Source organism: Psittacula echo, assembly GCF_963264785.1.
Source record: "Psittacula echo genome assembly, chromosome: Z".
Classification (NCBI taxonomy): Eukaryota; Metazoa; Chordata; class Aves; order Psittaciformes; family Psittacidae; genus Psittacula; species Psittacula echo.
Genome location: NC_137742.1, coordinates 31,144,225 through 31,171,600, shown reverse-complemented (window position 1 = coordinate 31,171,600; position 27,376 = coordinate 31,144,225). Strand labels below are relative to the sequence as shown.

Genomic DNA, 27,376 nt, shown 5'->3' with positions numbered 1-27,376 from the left:
TTCAGTGTGCCTCTGAGTACTCAGAAGTCATTAGTTGTTCAAGAGTCTCTGATCTAAAAAACTGTAAGTGAAAATAAACTTCTATTACAGGTACAGTAGCCATGACCTGTTAACAAATGTGCAAAAGATTAGCCTGTGACAAAACTGGAGATTCTTTTAACATGAGTCTAAGGATTTGCTATCAGTTTAATTTCCATGAAATACAGTCACAGGATCACAGGATAGTCTGGGTTGGAAAGGACCTTAAGATCATCAAGTTCCAACCGCTAGACTGGGGGTCGCACCCTAGACTGCGTTGCTGCAAGCCACTTCCAGCCTGGCCTTGAACACTGCTGGGGATAGGGCAGCCACAGCTTCTCTAGGCAACCTGTGCCGTCGTCTCACCACTCTCACAGTAAAGAACTTCTTCCTCATATTTAACCTGAAATTCTCCTGTTTAACTTTAGATCCATTATCCCTTGTCCTGTCACTACAGTCCCTGATGAAGAGACCCTCTCTCCTTGTAAGCCCCCTTCAGATATTGGAAGGCTGCTGTGAGGTTTCTTCATGGTTCTCTTAGATTTAGTGAGTTTCAGAACTTAAGCGGAGATGATGTATGTTTATCTGACTGGTAGTTCCTTCTGAGGTAAATTAATTCCTTTTCTGTCTGAATATCTGTTTACCAGGCTGTCAGCGTAATTGTCTTAATGATGGTAACATGAAATACAGTTCTCTAAATAGGTTTACCGCTACAACTGCTCTCAAGCTAGGTTTTTTTCTCTCGTCCACCAGTTCAGAAGGGTTGGAGAAAACAGCATTATCTGCCTGGAGAGCCATTAAATATACTAGGTTAAAAATAGAGGCTTTATCCGGAGGTGATTACTGTGTCTTCCAGTTCCCAGATACATCTTGACCTGCACGAAAAGAAATTGTATTTAATACACATGGACAGTGAAGAGAGAGCATTTTGCACTGGCTCTGCTTTTCATTTTTGTTGAGCCTTTGTACACCACCTTGCATCCCACTTGTTTTGCTTTGTTCCTTACCTTAATAGAAAACCAAAGTAGCATCTGTTCCTTCCTACAGCATCTGAACATGAAATAAAAAGGTAGAAAGAAAGGGAGAAAATAAGCTAAGAATACTAGAAATTTCCAGTCTGTCTACCAGTGCTGATGTGGCTTGTCATCCAGAGAGGACTGTTCATTTTTTTTTGCAAGTTACTGAGGTTGATTAAATTATTTCAGATGAGGATTTTCTCCCACTGGATGTTAATCAATGAAATGATGGTATAAATGCTCTTTTCTGTGGTTTGACATCATTATGACAGTCTGAAGATTAATCAATAGAAGTGATAAGGATGGTTACCACTGACTAGTTTATTAGCATTATCAGTTTCACAGTAACTGACCTTTTCCCTCTCCGTCTCACCTCTCTTCATCTGTCATGTTTCATTTTGTCAGATTGATTTCCTTTTACTATAGCAGTTCGTATGTGTCAGACTTCAAATGCTAATCAGCCCTTATGGTTTCACACATGGTCCTGAGAAACTAACTATATTTAAAGAAAAATGGGAAAGTTATTTCTGATTGGGTCCCCCTGAAAATGTTAGAAAATGTTACTTGCTGCTAGTACCCTCTTTTTTTGAAAAACTAAATATAATTTAAAATTATGCAATCGGTATTTATTACCAGTAAAGAAGTTGCTTCTGTTCATTATAGAATTAAAATCACAGAAATTCACATTGGTTTGATTAGGGTTTTTTAGAATACTATATTAAGTGTACTTTTATATGTGTCTTAAATATATGGTCTTGTTGTAGATATATTTTCTTAGTAACAGAAAAGTGTGCTCGGATGTGTACCCCTGCATCCACATCAAAGCTTCAGCTTTTTGATGCCATGCACAGCAACCTGGCTGGGAAAACTACAGCATCACCCTTCCTCCCATGGTAAATGTGCAGTTGTGACCCATTATCTGTGATTTTTATGCAAGCACAGTCATGTTAACAGTCCCTAGTTTTTTTGAGTATATAGACCAGAGGCTTATGTACTTGAAATGAATTTATTCCCTAAAACATGACAGAAAATGAATTCATTCCCTAAAACATGGCACTTAGATGGTGAACTTTTGTTCACTTGGTATGTATGATGTGCATCTCTGTGGCTTGTCTCCTCAATAATCGCTTCTCCTATCAGTGAGATTATTCTAAATAAACTACAGCACATCTCTGCTAAGTTTGGATGATGCACATTTGTGTTCTCTTATCACCTAGAAAGTCCTATGTGTGAAGTTATGGTTTGCAGTAAAATGTATGCTGTTCTTAATTCTTGCTTCTGATATGCCATAATGGGAAGTCATCTTAACTGTCATTGCAAGTCCCAAAGGAGCAGGACTTGGCCTTTGTCAAAAAATCTGCATCTTAATAGGTCAAAGTGTCCTCCACCCTTTCGATACCCCAGTGTGGCTGGCATTTTCAATAGAACACATGTGGGGGAAAATGAGACACAGTTACTAAGAAATTAACAGCTGAAAATAGGATATTGATTTGAACTACAGTCAAACATGATCTGGTTTTCTATCTTTCATCTAATTTTGAATCATCTTTTGTGATGGACTCTTGAGTCCTTCTCTGTATAGATCCGCTTTCAAATCCTGACTTGTTTTAGGTTAATGTAATCTTAATATAATAGTTTTGCCTTGTGATCTACCAATAGTTGTGGTGTAAAGTCAACATATCCAAGTATCCTGGTCATTCAAAATGGTTGGAGCTCAAGATGTTCAATTCAGATTGGCATGTTAAGTGGGTAAGAACAAGGAATTTTTATAAATTCTGAAAGATTCAGGTTTGTAGGAGTTGCTTGACTCCCCATGTAGGTGCTTAGTTTTGCAACTTAAGAGCATCCAAAATCCATTTAAATGCAGATACTCTTTTAGTATCAAATGTGGCTTATAAATCTATTTAGCTGATCAGATGTTAGGTCTGGACATTTTAGATCTGTCTTTGATGACATAGGGTAGATAGGTGCCCTGCCTTGTGTTTGCTTTGTCATAGTCTGCCAGAGGCATGTTCTCTGCTGCGCTGAAGAGACACCTTGATGGAGCCAGCACATGCAACATCGTGGCAATATTGACCCACATCACTCAGCAGCACAGTGATTCTCAGAAGAGAGCTCAGGTATACTCCAAACTCCTTTTCCTACAATTATTCCAGTAAGTTTAAGTTGTGCAATGAAACAGTATGTTAACACTGGGGTGACTTTGGCCGTAATGGTTGCTCAGTTTTCTCTTTCCTTTTTCTTAAGGAAAGCGTGAAATCCGGTAAAGTCAGTGTGGAATTGCCTTAGAAAATTTTAGGTAAATGTCTTTGTTATGCAGATTCCCTTGCAGTCCTACTGCTACAGCACTACAGTCTTTTGTTTTGGCAGGATGAAACTATGCCAAGTGACAAAACTGATCTTGGAAATGGAAAGCAAGAATTAAGATATTTTCAGAACTAAAGAGAACAGAACAGAGGTAATTTCTGGTGTTTGGGAGAAGTATTTGTGGGTTTGGCATAATATTGCATAGGTTCAGAGATACTTTGGAGCACATTTAGTGATATTTGTGTGTTGTTATTAGATTTTCTCCATATAACTTATGTATAAATAAAATTCAAATTAAAAACAAAAGTCTGCAGCAGTACTGTAGATTACTTAGCATTGTGGTGCTTTCTTGGTGCTACATTGTAAGTTTATGGACAAAATACATCTTGTATAGTAAACTGGTTATTGTAACATCATGCAACTTCAGTAACAGCAAGAACGAAATGACTCTTAGCTAAATGTCTCTAGATATACTTTTTACTGCCTTCTGTGCATCTGAAACCTTTCCGTCTTGGCTATGCTGTATTTCCCTATATACACATAAAATGCTTATCTCTTAAGATTAATCAGTCTAAAGCTTCCCTCCAACACATCTTTTTTAATAAATTAAATACAGTATTGTGTTTCATCTAGGTAAAATTTTGCAACCACATTGCAGAATTTTGCTCAGAGGAAAGGAATAATGAGCATTTTTCTCTGTGTGCATGTGTGTGCATCCCTTATTTTTGAGTGGGTTACTATGTAGAAAGTTGAAGGTTATTTAAGTGGAAGAAAAAAGCAAGATCCTTTAGGTTAGAATAGAGTATGAAAAATTGATTATATTATCTGGTTGCTGTTTATAATATACATAAAATGTTGTTTTCATTCATATTAAGTTACTTATATAAACTACTTTTAGATGTACATGTAAGTGTCCTTGGGCTTCTGAAATTTGGTATGAGAGGCTCCTACAGAAAGCAGTTTGTTTGACTTCAGTGGCTGTGACTTACTAATATCTTTTTCTTTTAGTACTTGGGTTTTAAAGAGCTGTAGAAGTATAGCTTGTCTGAGGGGAATTTCTGTTGTTTTTTTCTTTTGTTATTGTTGTTTTAAAAATATCAGATTAGGCTCGTTTAGTTTTCTTTTGTAGATTTAAACTTACAGCTTATCTTTATTCCATGCTTCTTTTTACACACTACGCTTATTAAACTGTTTTACTTCTTCTCCATTAAGTTTTCTTTTAGCAAGACGTATATTTCATGAGCACATCCGTGTCCCACTTCCTCCCCATGTACTTCTTCGAATTGAAGCTCATTTAGGGTAATACTGTGCCTCTTGCAAGGTAGGCTCCTTATTTGTGCTGACAGGCAAACAAAAGATCCCTTAATACTTTTTACATGTGTGTGAACTACATTCATAATCAAATTCAACAGGAAAATAGAGGTCATTAAATTGATATTACATGTCATTATTTTATCTTGTCACGTCAACCCTCAGCAATTTACCAGGCTTGGGATACTGGGGGCCACAATGGGGCTAATTTACTTTAGAAATGGGGCTTGTTTACTTTAGAATTTCCAAGTGTCTCATAGGTGACAAAATAAAATCTAATTATTTTGATATTTTATTAACTGGCTTGTCAGCCATTATGTAATTACTTCTTCTGAAAAAACAGATCTGAAAATTATGGATATCAGGAAGGTAGAGCCTGTTGATATTTTTTTTTCTTTTTGTGAGGACAACTATTGCAATATAAGTCTTGAGGAGAGTGAAACAGATGGAAAGGTATTGTGAGACTACAGTGAATGTTGCTTTTCCTATTGTGTACAATTATAGGTAATTAGATCTGTCCTTTTTTTATTATGCTGTCTAAAAAATTAATTCTGCCTATCTAGGTACTGAATGAGCTTGTAAATAAGATAGCAAGATCAACGTAGTCTGAAGAAATAATTAGTAACAATTTAACAGAAATTGTTCTGTTCAGGCTAAATCAATAATAATGGAGATGAATAAATGGGTGGAAACCTTAAGTAATTACAAATCCTTTAAATTATTCTTGAATTAGAAAGCAGGAAAAAAACCCAGATTTAATTACTTTTATAGATGCATGAGAAGAGAACTGTCTGAATTTGCTCTTTGTTCTTTCTTTTCTAGAATATCCGTTTTTTAGGCAGCTGGTATTCTGTTTCCCCTACCTTGTTGGACTTCATATGCAAGTTGATTAGTGAGGCTAGACATACCAACTCAGGTACCCTGTTTTTTCCCCCAGAATAAGTTACAAACATTAATGGGAAGAAATAGACTTCTTATTGTGTTAACTAACTTTTGTACTTTGGTTTCAGACTACTCATTTTTGGCACAATTCTTATTTTTTGCATCACTCTAAGGAGGAAAGACCATTGTTCTTTTTGGTGTTCTATAAAAATGAACTTTTAAGAAACAGCTAATTTGCCTTTACTTAATGGAAATGTACCAGTATGTTTAGATGAGGCATGTAATTAAAAAAAAATAATAAATCTAATAGTGTGCTTTTTATTGTGACGCACCATAGGAAGTTCTACATTGATGTGTGACTATACAGTCTAGATTGTACTTTTCAAATTATTGTTTTCAAGTCTAGTTACAGAAGTATTTTTTCATGGACTTTTGATATGTATTCCAGTATCTCCAAAAGATATGATATCGTCACTGCATTTTTTGTAAACTATGGTGTTTCGAAAGAGTTGTTGTCTTTATGATGCATCACAGGGAAATCCTCAAAGGGCAAAGAAGTATGAAGATTGACTGTAACATTACTATCAGCTAAATTAAAATGAAACAAAATAAAGTGGAGAGCAGCTAGATGGTACTCTTTGGATCACCATGGAAATGCAGAGGTAGGAGAACCTTAACCTAGGGAATGCTGCTGACACTTGGGGAGCTCTCAAAACCTAACACTGGTATTTTGGTTTTCTTGGTCTTGAAAAGCAGCATTAGAATGATTCTGTATTAAGGCATTTGCTAATTGACTTAAATGTTTTCTTGGTATAAACTATTCTGAGTTATTACTGAAAAAGACCATTTTCAATCAAAAGCTATGACTAGCTGAAGTAAAAGAACAAAGAAAATAAACTTTCTCAGTTAGCCTTTTGGATTTATAGGCTAATGAGAGATTGACACAGTCTTTAAAATAAATGGATAACTTAATTTTGTTTAACCTCTGTCTCTTCTTTAGCTGTAAAGGCAACTACTGGTGCAGAACGAGATGGGAGAGAGACAAACAGCCATGCAGATTGCTTGGACACAGGAATTTTCCAAATATTTGGGGACGTTTTTTGGACTTGCTGCTGTAGGTTTAATAGCTGAGTATGAAGTTAATTTCCTAACAGAAAGTATAAATACATTACATTTATATTTCTATATTTCTGAATCTTCATTTTGCATTATAAGAGGTAGGTACTTTTGTCCTCTGAGTAACTGCTCAGAGGTTGATCACATGACAAAGTGACTGATTTCTGTCTGCTTCCATATGTATTTTGGTTATGTCTGTCCTGTGGACTTATATAAAAGCAGAGACATGTGAGCTGACAATGAAATTATACAGCTGAGGTACCAAAAGTTTAGTGTAAAAAAAAAACTGTGTGTGGAACAGGAGGGATTGCTTAAAAGCCATACTGTGTTCCTGTCTGTATTGTGATTTTTAATGACCTGTTAATGAGGAACAAGCCCATCAGCTGGGATTTTTAATATGTCAGTGAACAAGTGGACATATTCTGAAATCTGTTCACTTAAAATTTGAATCAAGAAACTCACCCAGAGGGAAAAACCTGGCTAATAAAGCTGTATTGCATGGGGAAGAATTTGTCTTACAGGACTTAAGTTTGGTAGCATGTTTTTCTTGTACTATAATATGATTAGACAGAATGTAGGAAATATTAGTGGCTTGTGTACTTAAATGCACCTTATGCATTTTGCATTTTTTGTGGACTCAGATGCATTTGGAACTAAACATTTCTTGATTGCTACATGTTGCATGTGGCTGGATTGATATATGAATGCATGTATGCTACACAAGTTGGATAATCCCATTTTGTTGGGTATGTTCAAAACTCACTTGAAGCAATTTTTTTTCATACCCTTGAGTTGAGAGTTGAGCAAGAAGGCAACCAGAAAATAAATGCTTCTGAGAAAATTAAGACTTGTTCTTCTTTGATTAGAGATTGTAGAAGGATACACAAGTTCTAGACAGTCAAGGTCAACCTAAACTAACAGTGCTGATGTGCTGAATGTTCTAAATTTTTTTTTTTTTTAACAGAGCAATAAAAAAGAAGAACCCAGGAGCTTTGCTGCCAACAGCTTCTTCAAGCTTTGTATTTGCCTTATGACATTTATATGGGCTATTGGACAGTGTTGAAAAGGATAAAAGTATGTGTATAAGTCAGTCTGGTTCACACACGGAACCAAGCTGTATATTTCAGATAACCTCTGTTTAGAATATCTGCAAGAAAAGTTCAATTTTGACAAAGTCATATTATTTTTCTTCTCTGTTACGATCAGATAGGCTGAGAAAGTTGGGGCTGTTCAGCCTGGAGAAGAGAAGGCTGCGTGGAGACCTCATAGCAGTCTTCCAGTATCTGCAGGGGGCCTCCAAGGATGCTGGGGATGGACTATTCATCAGGGACTGTAGTGACAGGACAAGGGGTAACGGGTTCAAACTTAAACAGGGGAAGTTTAGATTGGATCTAAGGAAGAAATTCTTTACTGAGAGGGTGGTGAGGCACTGGAATGGGTTGCCCAGGGAGGTTGTGAATGCTCCATCCTTGGCGGTGTTCAAGGCCAGGTTGGATGAGGCCTTGGGTAGCATGGTTTAGTGTGAGGTGTCCCTGCCCATGGCAGGAGGGTTGGAACTAGATGATCTTAAGGTCCTTTCCAACCCTAACTATTCTATGATTCTATGATACTTTCCCAGTCAAAGAGTACTCACTCTACTTCCATGGCCTTTCCTACAGATAAGACTGTTAATTTCTGCTCTCTTGTTTCAAAATACATGGATTCTAAGGCTATAAATACAGCTGAAGTAAGCACTGCATATTTGGGGGAAATGACAGTTAGTGATGTCCTTCCGTATTCCACCCTGACGCTGCTGTTTTGGCAAGAGGTAGGGATGGTAAGAGCAGACAGGAATACAGACAGAAATCATGCCCTTACACCATCCTGACCAAACACGGTTGTCAATTGATCATCTTGCCACAGTGCCCTGCTAAGATGGAAAAAAAGAAAGGTGAGACATAGAAAGTGGGGTCTTGCCTCACAGTTGTCAGTGGCAGATCTCATTAAGTGGTGGGTATTGAGAATTATGGAGGTGCATTTATGTCAGCTCTGATTCCTAGTGAAGGAGACATGCTAAGAGAGTGTTAGCTTTAAGTGAAGACAGCATTGGCCCATGGCTTGTCACCTTCACAAGTCATCTTAGCTTGATTTTCCTGTCTGCCACTGACACAAACATACTAAAATAAAATAAAAATTTGTTTCAGGTCTTGATCTGAGCCACCAGATCTAAGAACTTAATTGAAAATGATGGTAGATTAATTAGACAAACTGAGATACCTCCTGATGCATACAGGTGCAAATATGTTTAGGTGATGGAGCAATATATATCTGTGAACATTTCCTAAACCCCACTAAAATACATAAAGCACAGGGAATAAAACCAGGTGGATCCTGGAAATCAGAGAGTTGAAAAGGAGACTAGTACATATAATGCAGAAGGAAATCCTAGAATTTAGGGTTTGTTGATACTTTCTTTTAAGTGAGGTCATTTTTATTACAGAGTGAGCGTATCTTAATGCAAACCCCATAGCAAGAGTATGTAGTATGTTTAATGAGGATCAACTTGTATAGTTTGAAGGGAGCAATGTCTTGATGCAGGAAAATGGTAATACATTCCTTGGAAGTTTATACATGATTTGGATCATTTCTATGTAAGGAATCTAAAATTACTGAAGAGTTAAAATTACTAGAGAATGCCAAGCTCCCTTGCAGGAGAAGACAAAGTGATTAGTTGGTTTAGCCCTGTAAAAAGACATGAGATATTTGGGTCTACAGGTCCTACTTACAGGATAGGATAAAGGAAAGTAAGAGAAGGAAATTAAGCTGAATACTAGTGTCAGCACTAGAATAAAATGAAGTGAACTAGCCTGGATGAATCTCAGCTGGAAATGTAAAGAAGGATCATAATTATTAGGAAATTAGGTTCAGGAGTTCATTTGTATTTTGAGATTAAAATAAAGTAGTTGAAGAGAAGGTTTTATGACACAATTGACCTGCAACCACAATGTTTGTTCTTATTACTTAGCTGATGATTGTGTCCATTCCCATACTGCTTTCTCAGCCACTTCTCTGCTTGCCCATGTATTCTGTTGGTGCAAGCCATGCTTCATCTGTGGGTGAAATAATGAATGTAGCACCATTCCTTTTATTATTCCTTTTTAACTGGTCTCTTTCCTCCAGGATATGCCTATCTTCAGCTTTGTAGTCAACTGCTTCTCCTGAACTAATTTGCAATTATTTTCTTGCTGCACAATCTTCCCTGTATCTGAACCACCTTGATCAAACAGCCTTGCATCTGCTGTTCTCCATTCTTTGGAATCAGTTTAAATTGGAAGGTTTCTATATTTCTCTTTCATTAGGCACTTTATCTCTGATCTTGCTTACAGTTATTTTTTTATTCTGTCTTTAGCCTACTTGTCCAAACATTTTCTCATGATTTGCTTATTCTCCCACACTGAAATTGGAGGTTTTTTCCTTCTTTATAACTTGAGCTAATCAAAGCAAAAACTGAGCATGTGAGGGGAAATACCTGTTTTGAGTTCTGCTTCTGCTATTGAAAATCTGTAAGTGTGCCAGGGTCATGTATCAGAACTGAGTCTTTTGGGGATTACAGGGTTACAAAACAGCCCTCAGGTGCACTATCTTTTCTGAATGGCTGAGGACACTGAGAATTAGTATGGACCTGTGTTCTTCTTGGCCTTGCTGTTCTGCTTTTTCTCCCAGTCCAAGTACATACAGCTGGTGTTATTCAGATAAATGATTAGAGGAGGGGACAATTACTCAGCCAGCCTGCAACTGCACAGAACTTCTTCATTCAGCAATGAGACTGTAGCTATCTTTTCCAGGATTTAGATAACTCACATCCTGTATCCTGAGCCATGTGAGAAGGATGGTGGCTGTGCCATCTGCTCTAGCACATGATTGACAGGCATAGAGATTTGACTATCTGTAATATCTCTGTCACCTAAGATCTCTCGCTATTCCATAATCAGATGCCACATACAATGACTGACATTGTGTTATTATGTTTTACTGGGAGTGGTAATCAGTGTCATCCTGCTGGATATTACTGATGTGTGGAGATCCCAAGCACTGCAATATGACAAAAATTGCAGTTAGAAATTTCAGCATTCAGACCTGGTTTAAAGAATGACCACAGTCTTCCCTGTGTTACAATATTCAGTCAGGTTTATTGCACTCAAATGCAGCTTGAAATCACTGCTGTAATGATCATAAAGCTAGGAGTTAAGGCATAGCTAAACAAGATTGTTGGTATTACACCAAATAGCATCAGCCAAAACAAACACATTCTTTGCCTAATCTTCGTCCTTTCTTGTATCACAGTCAGAAGACCACAACTTATGTATGATGTTCAGCCTGTGTGTTTGTTTTTTGGATTCTCCATCCCAGATGTTTTCATTCCAGCCTTACCCAGAGCATTCTGCACCCTACAGTTTTTGCCTGCTATGCTGTTAAGACTACATATTTAGGTAACTGCCTTAGCAAATCTTTTAGTGAGCAGTATTCTTTGACAAATGCTTCTTCAAGTCCTGTGCTACCTATTTTCTGCCTGTAGCCTGCTGTCTTTTAGCCTAGGCCTCAGACAAGAAGAAAAATTGTGCGCAAATATGGCATGTCTAAGATACTTTTTAAAGTTTATGTATGTTTTTATGTGTATGTCTGATCCACCCTCTTTTCAGATTCCTAATTGGGCAAATACATTATGGTGTTGGTATAAAGTACATGATGATGCAAAGTCCTTGCTGTACCTTATCCCTCCACTCCAATGCACATGTATAATAAATCATAGAATCATAGAATAGTTAGGGTTGGAAAGGACCTTAGAGATCATCTAGCTCCAACGCCCCTGCCGTGGGCAGGGACACTTCATACTAAACCATGTCACCCAAGACTCCGTCCAGCCTGGCCTTGAACACTGCCAGGGATGGAGCATGCCCAACTTCCTTGGGCAGCATTCCAAGGCAACCCGTTCCAGTGCCTCACCACCCTTACAGTAAAGAACTTCTTCCTGATATCCAATCTAAACTTACCCTGTTTAAGTTTGAACCCATTAGCACTTGTCCTATCGCTACAGTCCCTCTCTCTCCAGCATCCTTATAGGCCCCCTTCAGATACTGGAAGGCTGCTATGAGGTCTCCACGCAGCCTTCTCTTCTCCAGGCTGAACAGCCCCAGCTTCCTCAGCCTGTCTTCATATAGGAGGTGCTCCAACCCCATGATCATCCTCGTGGCCCTCCTCCATAAATCTCCTCTACTATAACTCACTGTGCTTTTTAGAAGAAAGGGGCTACAGGAACAGCAACAATAACAGCACATGTGGTTTTTTTGGCTGAACTACTTTGAGACAAATACAGCCTAAGGCAGATACTTGAGTCAGACCAAACACTTCCGTGTGCAGTTATCCAGCTTCTTTGAAGACAACTTTAATGCAACACTGGCATCAGCTTTTTTGTAAAATACATAGCTGTGATTTTGTTGTTGTTGTTGTTGTTACTTTCACTTGTTTCTCACAGTAAGGGTGAGGAAGTTTATTTAATTTCTCTTTTTTTAAGGTAAGGCAGAGAACGTTGGACACACAGAGCACTTTGCTAGAATTGCCAAAAGGAGTGCTGACTTACAAAGAACTGGAGAAAATCAGAAGACCTCAGGGCAAGTTCTTCATAGAAAAATAGGAAGGTAGTATTAAAGCTTAAGAGCTTTTGTAAAGTCAAAATGTGTATTTTTTTAATCAGTGCTTTCTAAAGCCGTTACTTTCATATTGTGTGTATCTCTTGAAAATATCCATTGTTGCTGTAGTATATTTTTCTTGTTTTGTAGTATATTTTTCTTTAATTTTTCAAAATAAAATAATTGAATTTACAATGTCTATTTAGAGTCTGAAAACAACTTTCACCTGTAGCAAAAATGTCTGGTACTGACCCAACTCACTATAATCAACAAAAATAAGTTAATTGGAAGTTACAAATTTGTATATATATGGCCATAATTTTTAAATTTATTTAAGGATACACAGCTCAATTTGAAGTCAGAAATAGACAGACAACTTCTTTGACAAATAAGACACTTTTTATTTGCTGTTCTTTAGGCAGTAAACTACCATCTGTCCTTCAAATTCTGGAATAAATAGCCTTTATCAGAAGTAGATTCAGAAGTAAACACATAATTTGCTAACTGTGTATTTTACTCTTAGAAAAAAACTGTATTGAAGTATGAGCAGCGATAATTTCTCAAAAAGAGAAAAAAAATATGTAGCTATTTCCTCAATGTTTTTCATGCTTTTTTGACATTCTGAAACTCAGGATAATTTGTTTGCATGAAATCAAGAGTTTTACTACTAAGATGAATATTAACTTAGGCTAACAGCGAGCAAAATTATTGATGTGTGTTCTTGTAATGGGTAGATCCAAGAAGCCTTACAAGTAATGAAATCTGAGGCATTTTTGGATGCTGTTAGAATGGTGTATACTGAGAATATAATTTTAGTATATTTGAATGTTCTGATGTTATACTTGGCAAAAATGCATTTTTTCTGTATTGGAAATCTTGTTTAAAAACAGTTGATTTTGTGTTTCAGACGGGAACTCTTCTAGCATTAGTCTAATGGTGGAATGAAACACAAATGCTCAAAAAGCATCCAATAATGAATTAAGCTTAAGTCTGTATTAACAGTTTCTTGAGTTAAAAATGAAATTCCAGAAGGGGTTAATGACCTGATTTTGGTTTTGAAAACTAGTTGACTAAAATTAGAATATCGTTACAGAAAAACAGGTGAATGGATAATGAGTCAAAAGCTTCTAAACATAGAAGAAATTAATAGCACAGTTTCCGTAGCTGTATAAGATTGATTTCTGAACGAACCCTCGCTTCTGCATTCAGTAATTGGTTCTGTCATCTGCATGTGAATGATGCAACAAAAAGTCTGTAACAGATTGCAAATGTGATGTATTTTAATGTGCAGAGTGATAAAATGGGTTATTATAGCTTGTGTGGTTATAGTAGCTTGGTCTGCATTTTGGCTGTTCAGGATTTAAGGCAGTGATTTTAATTGTCTTGGAAGGTGTGCCTCAACTCAGCCTATGGTGCTCCCCATGTTACCTGAGCACACAAAATGCAGCACAGGACCACCTCACATTTTCTGCCTGTCCTATAACATAATTCATCACTACTTGGTACTAACTTATGTACTACTCCTAGGACATACGTATCCCTGCTTTGGTTTGCTTTGAATAACAGATCATCGACTACCTCTGCTCAAAGTTCTGAAGTCTACCTTGCTTCAATTTTGAAGAAGTTATGACAGCCTTTTATGTTTGATCTCTGTCATCTATTGATACTCTTTCTTCCAATAAAGAAAAGCAAGTAAACCAGCTTGTTTTGCTATTTGTACGTCTCCACCTGTGCCTTTTAACCCTCCTTTTAATCTTACAAAAGAGATTTTTACAAGAGAGCAGTTTTAGTAGTCTGTACAGCCGTTTTATTTACCAATCCCAGGAAATACCCTAATCCTATCTACTGTGAATTCAGAATTAATATCTGAGTGTTTGTGATTGATTGCTGGCTATGGTGTTGGATCAAAAAGTGGTGTTAAAGGAAGCAAGCAGGCTAAGCCAAATATGACCCAGATAGCAGTTTTAGGAGATAATAGGATAGCTGTTTATTACTCCATTCTGGCTGAATTTGAAACTTTTTTCTCCCAAAGGTTAAACGTCAATCAGTAATGTTAATCCATTGCAAGACTCCACACTAAAAAGTGACAGAAACGGAGCAAGTTTATTTCAGTATTACACAGTCAGTATCAATGAAAGTTACCATATTTATAAGTGAAAAGCAACAGGCTGTAAGTAGGACAATCTAATGTCAAGCCCAGAAGTGGATTTGAACAAGCTACATGGAATACACCAAAGATCATCAAGAAGCGATAGTTAGTCACCTTTACTGTCTTTATTTTTTACTGTTAGCTTTGCTTTTTCCTTGATAGATACATACTTTTGTTTTGAAGATGCTTGTTCTTTGTTACACAGTATTTATTTTACTGCCAGTGCAGTGAAATGCTTGCATGTGCCAAGCTTGGCCGTGTCTGATAATCAAGCTACAGCGTGGTTGAACTATATGATTTCCTTCAGAGAACAGGGAAAGAAAGCAGGAAAGCAGGAGAAAGCAAGCAGGAAAGTAACAGAGTCTACTTCAGGGAAATCGATGTTTACAACACGAGTTGCCTGTAACAATCACAGCCATTGTACTAGTAGAAATAAATAAAACACCTAAAACATCCATCTCCCTCCTGTCATTGAAGCCCAACTGGCTTCAGCTCTAAGACTTACTTGAATATGTCACAGCAACTGTCTTGGTTTTTATGAATCGCGGGGGAAGAGATGGAGAATAACTGCAGGAGGAACTTGTTCTGACCTGAGGGCACTACTCTTGCCATCATAATCCTGTTGGGTTTTCTGGTCGTAGTATCTGATAGCCGTGTGTCCTGGATCAGCATCAGTCAGAGCAGGACTGTTCCAGGAAACTGAGAAGTCATGATGAAGATGTCAGAATTAATCTGTCTGTGTTCTCGTTATGGATATGTCTGTCTTCGAATCCAAGAAAGTGCATGCTACTTGTGAACCATAACTACCCATCCCACACCTCTCTTGTTAATCTGGTTTTGATAGGATACATGAGTATTGTTGAGAAACAAGAAAGGTCTCTTTTGGTGGGGGGGGATCCAGTTTGGGCCCTTCCTTTAATCCTTGTCTGAATTATATAACTTTTCCGAACCCTTCGTGACAATAGGGAAAGCTGGATATTAACAGACCCTTCTTAAATGTTTTGAAGTTACTTTATGACTGCATATCACTGCTTTTAAAAGTAGAAGAGGAAAGCACTTATCTGGACATAGAATTATAGAATCAAAGAATGGTTAGGGTTGGAAAGGACCTTAAGATCATGTGGTTCCAAAAAGATCATTTCTGCATTATTATTTAATTGCTTAATCAGTCTTGGAATTCATTATGTAAAAATTCTAGGATTTCTTCATTTTTTACCTGTAAAGTTTTTGAAGTTGAATTGCTTCCTAAAACCCATTGTCATGTGAAGCAGATAGTTGGATAACATTGGTAGTTAGTCACCAATTGCATACATGCAATAGTATTTCACATTTCTTGCAGAATCCTGTCTGGTACAATACAAACTTAAGAAATATTTTAAATTCATGTTTGGGAAGCTTTTAAAAACTAAATTGTTCTTGCAGCAGTGAATTGCATGAATTTGAAATGAAGTCTTGTGAGAAAAAAAAGGACAAATTAGGTCTGTTCATTTCTGTTCTACCTCTGATCTTCCGTGTAGATTGTCTGACATTTAACATGTGAGTAAGCCTTTCATTGAAGGAATTCAAGGCTATCAAGTTACTGTTAAAGGGTATCTATGTAGCCAACTGTTTTCATGAAACATCTTGTACCTTCTATAAACTTTGACTGCCATTGGCCGACAGATGCAAAATTAAGTGCAAGGGAGAGAATCATCTTTACAGTCATTCTTGCCTTATTTTAGGAAACTAAAAACTTTGAAATATTTGCCTTGAGACAGTACTATGGATGTACCCATAGAATCACAGAATGGTTTGGGTTGGAAAAGACCTTAGCGATCACCTAATTCCAACCTTCCTGAAGGGACACTTTCCACTAGACTAGGTTGCTCAAAGCCCCATGCAACCTGGCCTCAAACACTACCAGGGGTGGGGGAGCCGCAGCTTCTCTGGGTAACCTGTGCCAGTGTCTGCCCATCTTCATAGTAAAGAATTTCTTCCTCATATCTAATCTAAATCTCCTGTCTTTCAGCTTAAATCCATTACCCCCTTGTCCTGTCACTACAGGCCCTTTTAAAAAGACCCTCTCCTCATTTCTCATAGGCCCCTTTAGACACTGGAAGCTGCTCTAAGGTCTGCCCAGAGCCTTCTCCAGGCTGAACAAGCCCAGCTCTCTCAGCCTGTCTTCATAGCAGAGGTGCTCCAGCCCACAGATCACCTTTGTGGCCTCCTCTGGACTCACTCAAGCAGGTCCACATCTCTTTTTTGTTCGGGGCCCCAGAGCTGGATGCAGCACTGCAGGTGGGGTCCCATGAGAGCACAGTAGAGGGGCAGGATCACCCCCTCGACCTGCTGGTCATGCTCCTTTTGATGGAGCCCTGCACATGGTTGATTTCTGGGCTGTGAGCGCACATTGCTGGGTCATGTTGAGCTTCCCATCAATCAACTGCCCCAAGCCCTTCTCCTCAGGGCTGTTCTCAATCCAGTCTCTGCCCAGCCTATAGTTGTGCCTGGGATTGCCCCGACCCTGGTGCAGGACCTTGCACTTGGCCTTGTTGAACTTCATGAGGTTTGCACAGGCCCACCTCTCCAGCCTGTCCAGGTCCCTCTGGATGACATCCGTTCCCTCCAGTGTGTCGGCCACACCACACAGCTTGGTGTCATCAGCAAACTTGCTGAGGGTGCATTGGTCCCACTGTCCATGTCACTGACAAAGATGTTGAACAGGATCGGTCCCAACACTGACCCCTGAGAAACACCACACCATACTGGAAGATCCTACAGATGATGAATGGAATTTCATTTCTTTGTTCTGCTGTTGTCTGGTTGTTATAATACAAAGAGCAAGAAGGTGTACAGTTACTTTAAATTACTTAAAAGTAATTAAATTATTTAGAAGTATAGTTTTAAAGTATTTAAATTATTTTCTTCTGCATGTATTTTTTTTTCATAGAAGTAGTTTTTCTAGCTATGAGGAACAACAGATAAACAAACCTAGCCTGTGGCTGGATTTAAATTCAGAAGTTACTGAGAGATTGACACTTAGGCTTTTCAGTATAATGCCCTGTATGATTTAAAGTTACATGACTAACATAGTTTCTTTATAACATATCACAGTAGATGTAGTTGAAAGCCCTAGATGCAAAGGCAATGTTACTAAAATACAGCTGAAGAAAAAATACTGAGCAATACACCCTACTAGTGAAACCGCATTAAGCATAGTAACATTAAGCAATGTCAAACTACTGCCAGCTCATTCAGATATGATCCTTAATAAAATTCATTAACTCACTGCCTGTTGCTGCAGTCTTAAATCCTAGCAATGGAGCATTCATAGCTGATGCTTTTCAGCAAGAAGAGTGATGAAGAGTGCTGCATTGTGGGCTTCCCTGAGACATTAGGAATGTCTTGAGAAGGGATTCCCTCTGAGGCCTCTTTGACAACTTGTACCTACCAACAAGTACGATGGAAAGCACAGAAAGTCTTGTCTTCCACATTTAGTAGCCCTGATGAAGAAGCAGGGGAGGCCAGGAAAAACAGTTTGAACTATTAATTTTCCAGTGTCTTGATGGTTTGTATTTAGCAGCTGTAGTCAGAGGTTATGTGCTTCAGACAGCTGCAAAAATGAGGATCTTACAAAAAAGCCCTAAAAGTGGCCACCATAATGCCTGTCTTTGCTGAGAGAAAGTTAGATGTGGTGTAAAGGTAACTGGTGGTCCAGTTAAAATTTAAACTAAAGCATGAGGATAGTCAAGAGTTTCCCTGATAGACTGACAAATCAGCTTTCTACCTAGGGATCTCTCTTGAAAAATCTCTGGGAAAAACTCTGAGAAGGAAATACCCTACATTTTGCTGCTTTTAAAGACTGGATCCAATACTGGGCATGGGCACCAAAGGAGGGCATGAAATAAATTATACTAGTGTGCAACCTAAGTAACTCACCAGGTCAGTCAATGCCTCACTCAGAAACCACCTTCCTTATTGCCGTGAAAGTCCTGGTAGTGCTCTCACACATTACTACAGCCCTACTGCCACTGGAAACAATTCTCTTGCCTAGAAGACTACTTGCAGTCCATGAGTAGGTTCACCTGATGTGATGGATGTTTTCAAAAAAAGCCCATGACACCAAGATCAAGCAGCTGCTCTCGTTAAAAATGCAAGTTGTGGTTAATCCTGAACAGCTTGTCTGTAACAGAGCAGCAGTTAAGACTTCAGCTGAGGGAGAAGCAGATCGAGGTTTTGTTCTTCAGGAATTTCAGATGAGCAGCATGCACTTCCAAGGACTGCTCACAGCCTGGATGATGGTTACTGTCACTGTCTACTGTTGAAGTGGTACCACTCTCTGAAACATGTAAGACTGGACCAAAAAGAAAGCCGAAGCATAAATAGCTTTGCAAATTGCTCACTATTTTAGCCCTCCATCGCTTGTTTCTAGATCCACCTCAGTGTAAAACACCCAATTCCTCCTTAAGAAAGTAACCGGAGTCTACATCTTCTCTGCCCACTTAGGCAAATCACTCACCTTTGTACACTCGGCTGCGGACTCGTGTCTTCTTTGTGCTCTCCCTCTAGACTGGGTTTTGAGGGCAGACACTGACAGTACTCAGGAGATGGAAAGCATAGCCCTCATGCAGAAGGATGTACAGACATGAACTTCATTGTGTTTTTAGGTAGATGAACTTCCCTGGTTTTCCACGGTGTGACAGTTTATAAAAGAGGAGAGCAGTCAGCTCTTGTCCTGTTATGATGAAAAAAAAAAAAAACCAAAAAAAACCAAAAAAACAAACAAACAAAAAAACCCCAAACAAACAAACCCAAACCGAGACAGAGCCAAAGCATACTTTGGGAGGCAACACAGCTCAGTTTGGTGAGACTGACGAATGCCACCCTTGTCCGTGAGCGCCTGCTCGGGACTGCTGGTGAAACATACAGGCGTGGAGCTCCACATCCCAGCGCGTGTGCCACTGAGCATTGGTCTTGAGAGTGACAAGCCTAAGAGGAATTCAGGCTTTTAAATCCCACCTCAGCCGTCCACAGCTTAAACAGCGGAAGAGAGTTTATTTTACTTTACTTGCCCTGTCTTTTCGCTTCAAGGAAGCTGGATGTAGGAGTAGTTATGCAGGTTCTGCATAGGGAAAACACTGATGAGCACGAGTTTTTCCCATTTTAAGGGCTATTGGGGAGGGCACCGGCAGCTGGTATTTGACCACAAACGAGTAAACCCGGGACGGAGCCGAAGCCCCGGGGATGGAGCACGCCCCGGACGGAGCCGCTCCTAGCCGGGAGGCTGCGGGCGAGGCTCAGCTCCGCCGCGGCAGCACGCAGCGGGCCGGCAATACCATGAGAGCTGCCGGCGGCCTCCCCCAAGTCGGTTCTGAGCGCAAGTCCCGCCCGGCGGGAGCGGGGAGCGGGACGGGGAGCGGGAGCGGGGCGCGGGCGGGGGCGCGGCGTGGCCGGGCGGTGACTCAGCGCCTCTCTCCGCCTATAAAAGGCGGGAGGCGGGCAGGCAGCAGCAGCAGCGCGCTCGGCACGAGGGGAAGGCAGCGGCTAGGCGCGAGGTCGCGGGCAGTTGGCGCTGAGCGAGGGGGCAGGCAGGGCAGAAAGCGGAGCCATGCGGACCAAGCTGCAGCTGCTGTGCGCTGTGGCTGCGCTGCTCTGCGCCGCGACCCCGGGTCCGCACCGCGCTCGGGGCGCGGCGCCCGCCGTGCCCCCTGCGGGCGAGAGCGATGGGTACGGGATGAAGCTGTGCGGGAGAGAGTTCATCCGCGCCGTCATCTTCACCTGCGGCGGGTCCCGCTGGAAGCGCCTCTCCGCGCTGGCCATGGAGCCGACGCCCGCGGCCGGTGAGTATCCGAGGAGCGGGCGGGGCAAGGTTAGCGGCCGCGACCTACGGGCGGACGGCGCGACGGCAGCGCGGCAGCCCCCCGGATGGAGGTAGCTCTCGGGGCTTCCCGGTAGGGAGGCTCTCTGTGAGGAGACACGGGACAATGGGACGGAGCAGACAAGGGCTAGCTCCTGGCGGCGCTCCGCGCTCCTCCCGCCCCAGCCGCGGTCGAAGCGTCCTCGGCGCTCTCGCTCCCGGCGCTCTTCGGCGGTTCCTGTGACTTAGGAAAGGAACCCTCAGATCTAGAGGAGCGGACGGGGCAGTCACTGGGACGGTGTTAGTTGGGGTAACTCGCGAAGTTTGGGTCTGTTCAGGGACATTGCTGTGCACGGGGATGAGCGCCCCTGCCGGCGGCAGCGTCCCCCTGAGCGCTCTTTACTTAAAAAAGCCAAACGCAGACAATAAATAGCACTTCTTGGGCATGCAGGTAAGTGTGATGCGCCTCAGGAAGCGGTAGGGAGTGCCTCTCGCTGTGGCTTCGCTCCCTTCCCGAAGCTGGTAACTATTCGGTCCGGGGAGATCTGGCTCAGTCTCCAGTCCCTGGCAGGAGCTATAAGCTGTGCTCCTCGCCTTTCCGGGGTGTTCGAGGGGCGCTGCTGGACGTGGGGTCGTCCTGTGTTTTTATCGGTCACTTGTGCTGCTCTGTACAGAAGAGTTGGCACGTTGGAGGGCGGATGGGACTCCAGTGCTTCAGTTTAAACAGCAAGAACTGCTTTAGGAATCTGTGGTGGAGCAGATAATGGGTAGAATGTGCCTCAGGTTGACTTCCAAGTCAAATATATTAAGAAAAGGTAAGCAGATGGGGTTTGGGCAGTGTTCTGAAATTACAGCAGTGTAACAGGGTAATTTTAAACCTCATTAATACTGATATTTTGAATAGTGACTATAACGTTTTTAAGAAAATTTGAATGATGGCTAAAATGTGCCACAGAAGAGCTTCTTTTTTTCTTGCTTGAGCATAGTGTTAATGAAGTAACATTGGACCTCAGGCAGTTAATGCAGCCAGCATTTTGGGCGTCTTGGGAATGATTTACTTGGGTTTTTGTTTGATTTTTTTTTTTTTTTCTTTTTCCAGTGGAGTAAAAGATAACATTTACCTTTGTTATTACAATAAGTTACATATATGCAGCCTCTGCTGGGGTTGTATTCTTTCCCAGCAAACTTTGTTTTTATTGACAGTAGCTTCTGAGAGCATCAGTCAGTAAGGAGCCCGCACTGTGCTGTGTGCTGTCTAAGTAATCCCTGCCCAAAAAGATTACAAAATAGCAGTTACCATCTAATTGGCAAAGTAGCTACAGCCACTTTTTTTGTACATATTCAGGCAGCTGTTCTATCTGAAAGTTAGCTTCCACATATTAATTCTCTGGGTGTTCCCATATTCTTTTAGCTTTCTGAAACAAAAAAGCATTAAGACCACAAGACAAACACTTTGGATTTTCTTTTTCACTTAAATGAAAGAGCTGCTTTTCTTCATATTAGCTGAAGTAAGCAATGCGCTTGCCTTGCAGAAGTAAAGCCAAGAGAAACAGTATGAAGTGAAAGGAAGTAGAGCTGCATTTTGGAGAACACTTCAGTCAGTGAGACAAAGTGTGTTTCTGAGTAAATTCTACAAGCCTCTGCCCTTGATAAATGAATGAGTGGAAAGCTTAGGCTGAAAATAGCTATGGAAAAACACAATCTATAAGAAGCAGTTTACATACTTCATCCAATATTTAGTCCTCCATACGTTCGTTCTTCATATGATGCTAGTTTGTGCAGTTGTGCATGGTACACGAGTGATCTCATCTGATTCATGGGCTACATGACATAGTACTGTGTGGTTTCTGGGCACATGTCTTTACCAAAAAATTTAGTTTCTATAGAAGTATTGAAACTTCTAGTCAGTAACACTGCAGTTGAAAAGATAATTGTACCTCATGCATGGCTCTAGCTGTGCACTCTCTATGTCTAACAGGCAGCATAGTCTTTAAAACATAAGATTCCCATAAAAGTAAGCTGTAAGTAAATCATGGAGTGGAGACTGCAATCCTCACAGGTCTCCTAGATAACAGTACTTTGCTTATTACTAATGGAAGGGGTTTTATTGCTGTTTTAGGGCTACATGCTCCTTTTGGTACTCCTACAGTCTGAACTTAAAAAAAAATCTTCTCTTTAAACAGATTCTGTGCGAACAGCAAGTAAACTACTGGGAAATTTGAAGCTGCAATCAGTTTCGGGTCCTGAAGTGGAGCAGCCGCAGAGAAGCAGCCAATCTCTTGGATGGGAGATGATTAATGACTTGTATAATTTGAATGATAATAATGAGTATGTACCTGTGGCAGATGACTTTAAAGAACTTGTTCGAAAGGTAGAGGAGGCTGTTAAGAAGGAGAGGGGGGGAACAGGAATTGCAAACCCCATGGGGTCAAACAATTACTTTTGGGCCAAGTATCCCAGAAGAAAACGTGACTCCCTGGGTTTGGCAGGAATTTGTTGCAAATGGGGCTGTACAAAAGCTGAAATTAGTGCCATATGCAGAGTTTAAAATCCTCTCCGCTTTTACGCGTGAAATCAATGTTTGTTGCAGTGCTACTTTATTGAATAATGTATGGAGGAAGAAAGCTCTCACTGTATTTTGTTTGTGTTTGTGTCTGTGTGCCTGTCAATACTGCGGGTTGTCTTTAAAAATAATAAATTTTGAGTGTAATTGTAGTGACTTTGGTTTGCTGCAGTAACTTTTAATCTATGGGTTTTTTACTAAGTTTTTATTTTAAGGTTGAGCCTTTACACTTATTACAAGTGTATTATATTTGTAGCATTTTAGGAAGAACTTCAATATTTCATAAAAGGGCAATTACACTAAGTGTTACAAAATTTTTCCTTCTCTGTCAACTGAAAAAGCATCCAGATATGTTCTTGAAATGAGATTCACTATGCAAAGCTGTACAGAAAGAATATTTCACCAGTTGAAATTCCACTCAATTCTTACTGAGTTTACTGATTACTTTTGAGCACACTTTTCTAATTCCCTTGTAATTGCAGAATCATTTTATGCAATATTGTCTTTCTACAGACTTTACCACAATACAACACTTGCAGCCAAAGCATTTCTTCTCCCACTCACAAATGGGCTTAGCAGGTGAATTATTAACACAATTATTCCTGTATATCTTAGTTCCTGCTTTTTTTCCCTACCATTGCAGAGCAAGAGCATTGGGTGTGCTTAAAGTAATTTGTTCTACAGACACTCAGACATCTTCGTATGTGTTCTTATGGTGTGCTGGTCTGCTCTACTTTAGATGTATTTCTGAGTTGCTAATAGCACAGTTGTTACCTTTGGCTTAATTCTTCAGGTTGCCTTTTCCATACTCTTCTTTGATTGAAATACTGCTTAGTGAAATTATTGCATCACTTTATTCCTTTCCCTAAGACACTGCTGTTATTCCAATAACCAGGCATCTAACAGTCTTAAAAAAAAAAAATAAAAACAACAACAAAACAGTGTCAGTTTTATTCAGTGAAGACTGGGCACAGTGAGTGTTCAGTATCATAGAATCACAGAATAGTTTGGGTTGGAAGGGACCTTAAAGCTCACCTAGTTCCATCCCCCTTGCCATGTGCAGGGACACCTTCCAGTGGGCCAGGTTGCTCAAAGCCCCATCCAACCTCACCTTGAACACTATGCTGTCATCTTCCAGCTAAACAGCTGCGAAACATTTCTGTCCTGCTCAAATGTCTTGGTCTTGGGGTCTTTCAGTAATGTAAGTAAGAGGCTGGTGTGCTCTATGAGTTGATGACAGCAAGGACACATTGCTGGTTTCAGGGGGGTGGGAAGATACGTGCTTCAGATCCTTCTAGCCCTGATACCAGGAAAAAATGTGTGCCAAGTTACCTGAACAACCACTTTTCCCAATCTCTTAGCGTTTGTAGCAGTGTTGCTCCACTTCTGTTGCAGAGAAGTCTAGTACTTTCCGTACCTTGTCAGACTTCCTACATCACCCAATTTATCTTACATGTCCCAGCACTAGGCCTCCTGGGTCTCTTCCACCCTCACTGAATGCTGCATGAGAGAGGGATAGCCATGAAAAAGGTAAAAACAAGAAAGACAGAAAGGTATATACATATATATACACTATCCTTAATTCTGAATTTCAGCAGGTATCTAAGGTGAAGCTGTGAGTTGCACTGAAGAAGATCAAAATTTGCAGTAAGTCTAGAGAAGCTCAAATTCTGCTGGTGTGAGCTGCCACAGGTATTGGAATAGGCTGCCCAGGGAAGTGGTGGAATCACTGTTCCTGGAAGTGTTCAGAAACCATGCAGATGAGGCCCTCAGTGACATGGTTTAGAGGTGGACTTGGCAGTCCTGGGGTAATGGTTGGACTTGATGATCTTTAAAGTCTTTTCCAACCTAGTTGATTCTATGATTCTATGTGTGTGTGTATCTCTTTTACATCAGGTTGATGAGCCTGCAAAATATAAACCAAGGTTTAAAGAGAAGCATTTGCAGCTTTGCATTTGGAAACTTTCAGCCCAGCACTGAAGAGTGTATAGATACAACTTCCTCTGTATCCCTCAGCTCTTTGTCTGCGTTGCCTCTTAGAGGTGTGGAATAGAGAAACACCTTCAAAGAGATACACTCATCCTGGAGAGGACTTTTTATTCATTGAAACCTCATTGTTTAAGGTCTACATGTCCACTTTTCAAGGGTTTTTTAGACTACCCTACAATTCCTGGGAATCTTTCCGAAATTTATAGGAGGAAGCACAGGTTCCACTTTCTTGCTGTCCCCCTCAGACTGTCCTTTTGGCAGACCTTTAGCAGATACAGCTTTGTCAATCCATGTTCAAGCACACACAAGCTTTTTTTCTTATTGTGGTTCCATGCTTGTCCAAAACTTTACTCGGACGGCAGTATCCATCTCAAGATTTGTTACATGGGTTTGAGCTTGCACCAGGTCCCAGGCCACACAGACAGGCCATACTTGAAGCTAAAAGTCATTATCAGTCAGGAGAGAGTATGCTAAAATATTGACTCCAGCTACGATCAGAGCCATGTACCTATTCTAAATTCAAAGCTTGCTGATCACAGTGACTTGGGCTTCAAAAAAGCACCTGTTGTGCTCAAAGCATAATGCTTTTTTATGGAAGTATACATAAGTGAACATTTACCAGTGTTGTAAAACACTGGTAAACTTGGCTTAACTAGTCTTTCTTTCAGACTTGAAGCATCTAAAAATCTCTAGAATTTTTCCTTTGAGCCTATATTTAACCATAAACTTAGAACACAGCTAAACTAAATTAGTTGACCTGAATAGGTAACTGAAGGATCAATGCTCCATGACACAGCCCCCTGCTATCTATGAAGAGATCATCAAGGAGGCAGGCTTTTCACAGCATTACATAGCAAGAGGATGAGAAATAAATGTGATTGATAGGTGGGACACCAGACGCTCAGGCAGGAGATACGAAGAAGCATTTTGCTCACGAGGGCAGCCGAGCAATGGGGCCAGAGCACAGGGAAGTTGTGCTGCCTCCAGCCTTGGGGAGTTTTATTTTCTTGATGTGATATTGAGAAAGGTAAGCAGAAGCATTTTAGTTCATTATATACAAATATATATTCATTATATGCTATTGTTCATTATATATTGAACATATATACTGAACATTATATACTGACATATATATATACACACATGCATACTGTAACTATTTTTTTAGCCAGGAAACAGGAACGGCTAGATGTCTTAAATCATACTCGAAATGATGTCTTAATTGGTATGATAGAGGTTTGGTTGGATAGTTCATACAGACAAGTATGATCTGTTCAGGAAAGATAGCTAAGACCAAAAGGTTATTTCAAGGATGCGCATGTTTATTCTTAGTCCAGAAGGGCTATCAGATGCTAGAGTGACTAAACATTTCTCAGTAAAAGCAATATTGATGTCATGAAGGGGACTATGGTAGGCTGTAAATTAAGAAGATAATAGAGATTAGTCTTTCTCTGGGTGACTAAAGGACTTATCAAAGCATGAGAACTTCATACTAATGGGGAATTTCAATTATCATTTTGATGAGAAAGCAATACAGAAGGGCACAGACTACCCAGAAAATTCTGGAAATGCCTTGAAGCACTCTGAAGAAGATGGAGAAAACAGCTGGAGGGGAATGTACTATTTAATTACAACTACTAGAAAGATCTGACTAAGAATGTGAGCACGGTGGGCATCATCAGAAAGAATGACCATGGTATAATCATCATTTTTAGAAAAGAAAGGAGCATTAAGACAAATCATGACATAAAGAAACAAAACCAGTATATCTATCTACCTAATGTGTCTCCCCATTCTCCAGCATTTACTGAAATTACTAAGTGCCATTGACTAGCCCAACTGCACCAGTCATCTAGCACTGAGAATTGAGACTAGGCTGATGTTGTAGATGAGTGGAATGCAAGGTATTTCCAGAGGTAACAGGCAAGAACCTGCATGTGTATGTTTGTAAGCTCCACACTGCCCATGCAGAAGCTGCTGTGCATGGACTAGATGGACTAGATGTTAAGTTTAACTTTTTAATTGATAGATCAGTATTACTGAGGAGAAACCACTTTTAACAGTGACCTGATTGAGAGTTTTTAATAACAAAGGTAGAAAAGCCCATGGATCTGATTACAGCTCAGTCAGCAGTAGCTCAGGCAACACATCTAGCAACCACATTTAACAGTTCTTTTCAACTCCTCTTGGCATAATTGTTTAGGTTTCGGTTTTTCATCGTTCAAATTAGATATACTCAATAATACACTAGATGATTGCTAACTGGAGTTCTTGGTGGGGGGAAATCACTGCAATTTTAAATGAGTTGCAGTACACTTGAGACATATACTCAGTTATGTTTAACTAATTTAAATCTCTTATTTGTTAATATTTAATTTCTTAATAAAGTTTTACAAAAGCTCTGTAATAATTGTTATACATATATATAAAGACTAAAGTTGAAATGAGCTGTCTAGGTTCAGTAGAACTCTAGATAAGATTATAGAAGCAAACCAAGAACAGTAGCAACTACTTTTGTAGGAC

At 40.0% G+C, this 27,376-nt stretch overlaps 2 protein-coding genes across 2 annotated transcripts; both read left to right on the top strand.

Annotated features, from left to right (window-relative positions):
- Nucleotides 1–588: 588 nt before the first annotated feature.
- Nucleotides 589–12,321, top strand: PLGRKT (plasminogen receptor with a C-terminal lysine; the record flags this gene model as incomplete). The annotated part of the gene is made up of 5 exons (XM_080638292.1): nt 589–593; nt 1,799–1,927; nt 6,543–6,665; nt 7,615–7,669; nt 12,202–12,321. The coding sequence occupies 5 exons, from the start codon at nt 589–591 to the stop codon at nt 12,319–12,321; spliced, it is 432 nt and encodes a 143-aa protein (XP_080494418.1).
- Nucleotides 12,322–20,052: 7,731 nt separating this feature from the next.
- LOC308231429 (relaxin-3-like) lies at nt 20,053–22,849 on the top strand (the record flags this gene model as incomplete). Its single annotated transcript, XM_080636800.1, has 2 exons — nt 20,053–20,284; nt 22,485–22,849. The coding sequence occupies 2 exons, from the start codon at nt 20,053–20,055 to the stop codon at nt 22,847–22,849; spliced, it is 597 nt and encodes a 198-aa protein (XP_080492926.1).
- Nucleotides 22,850–27,376: the final 4,527 nt, after the last annotated feature.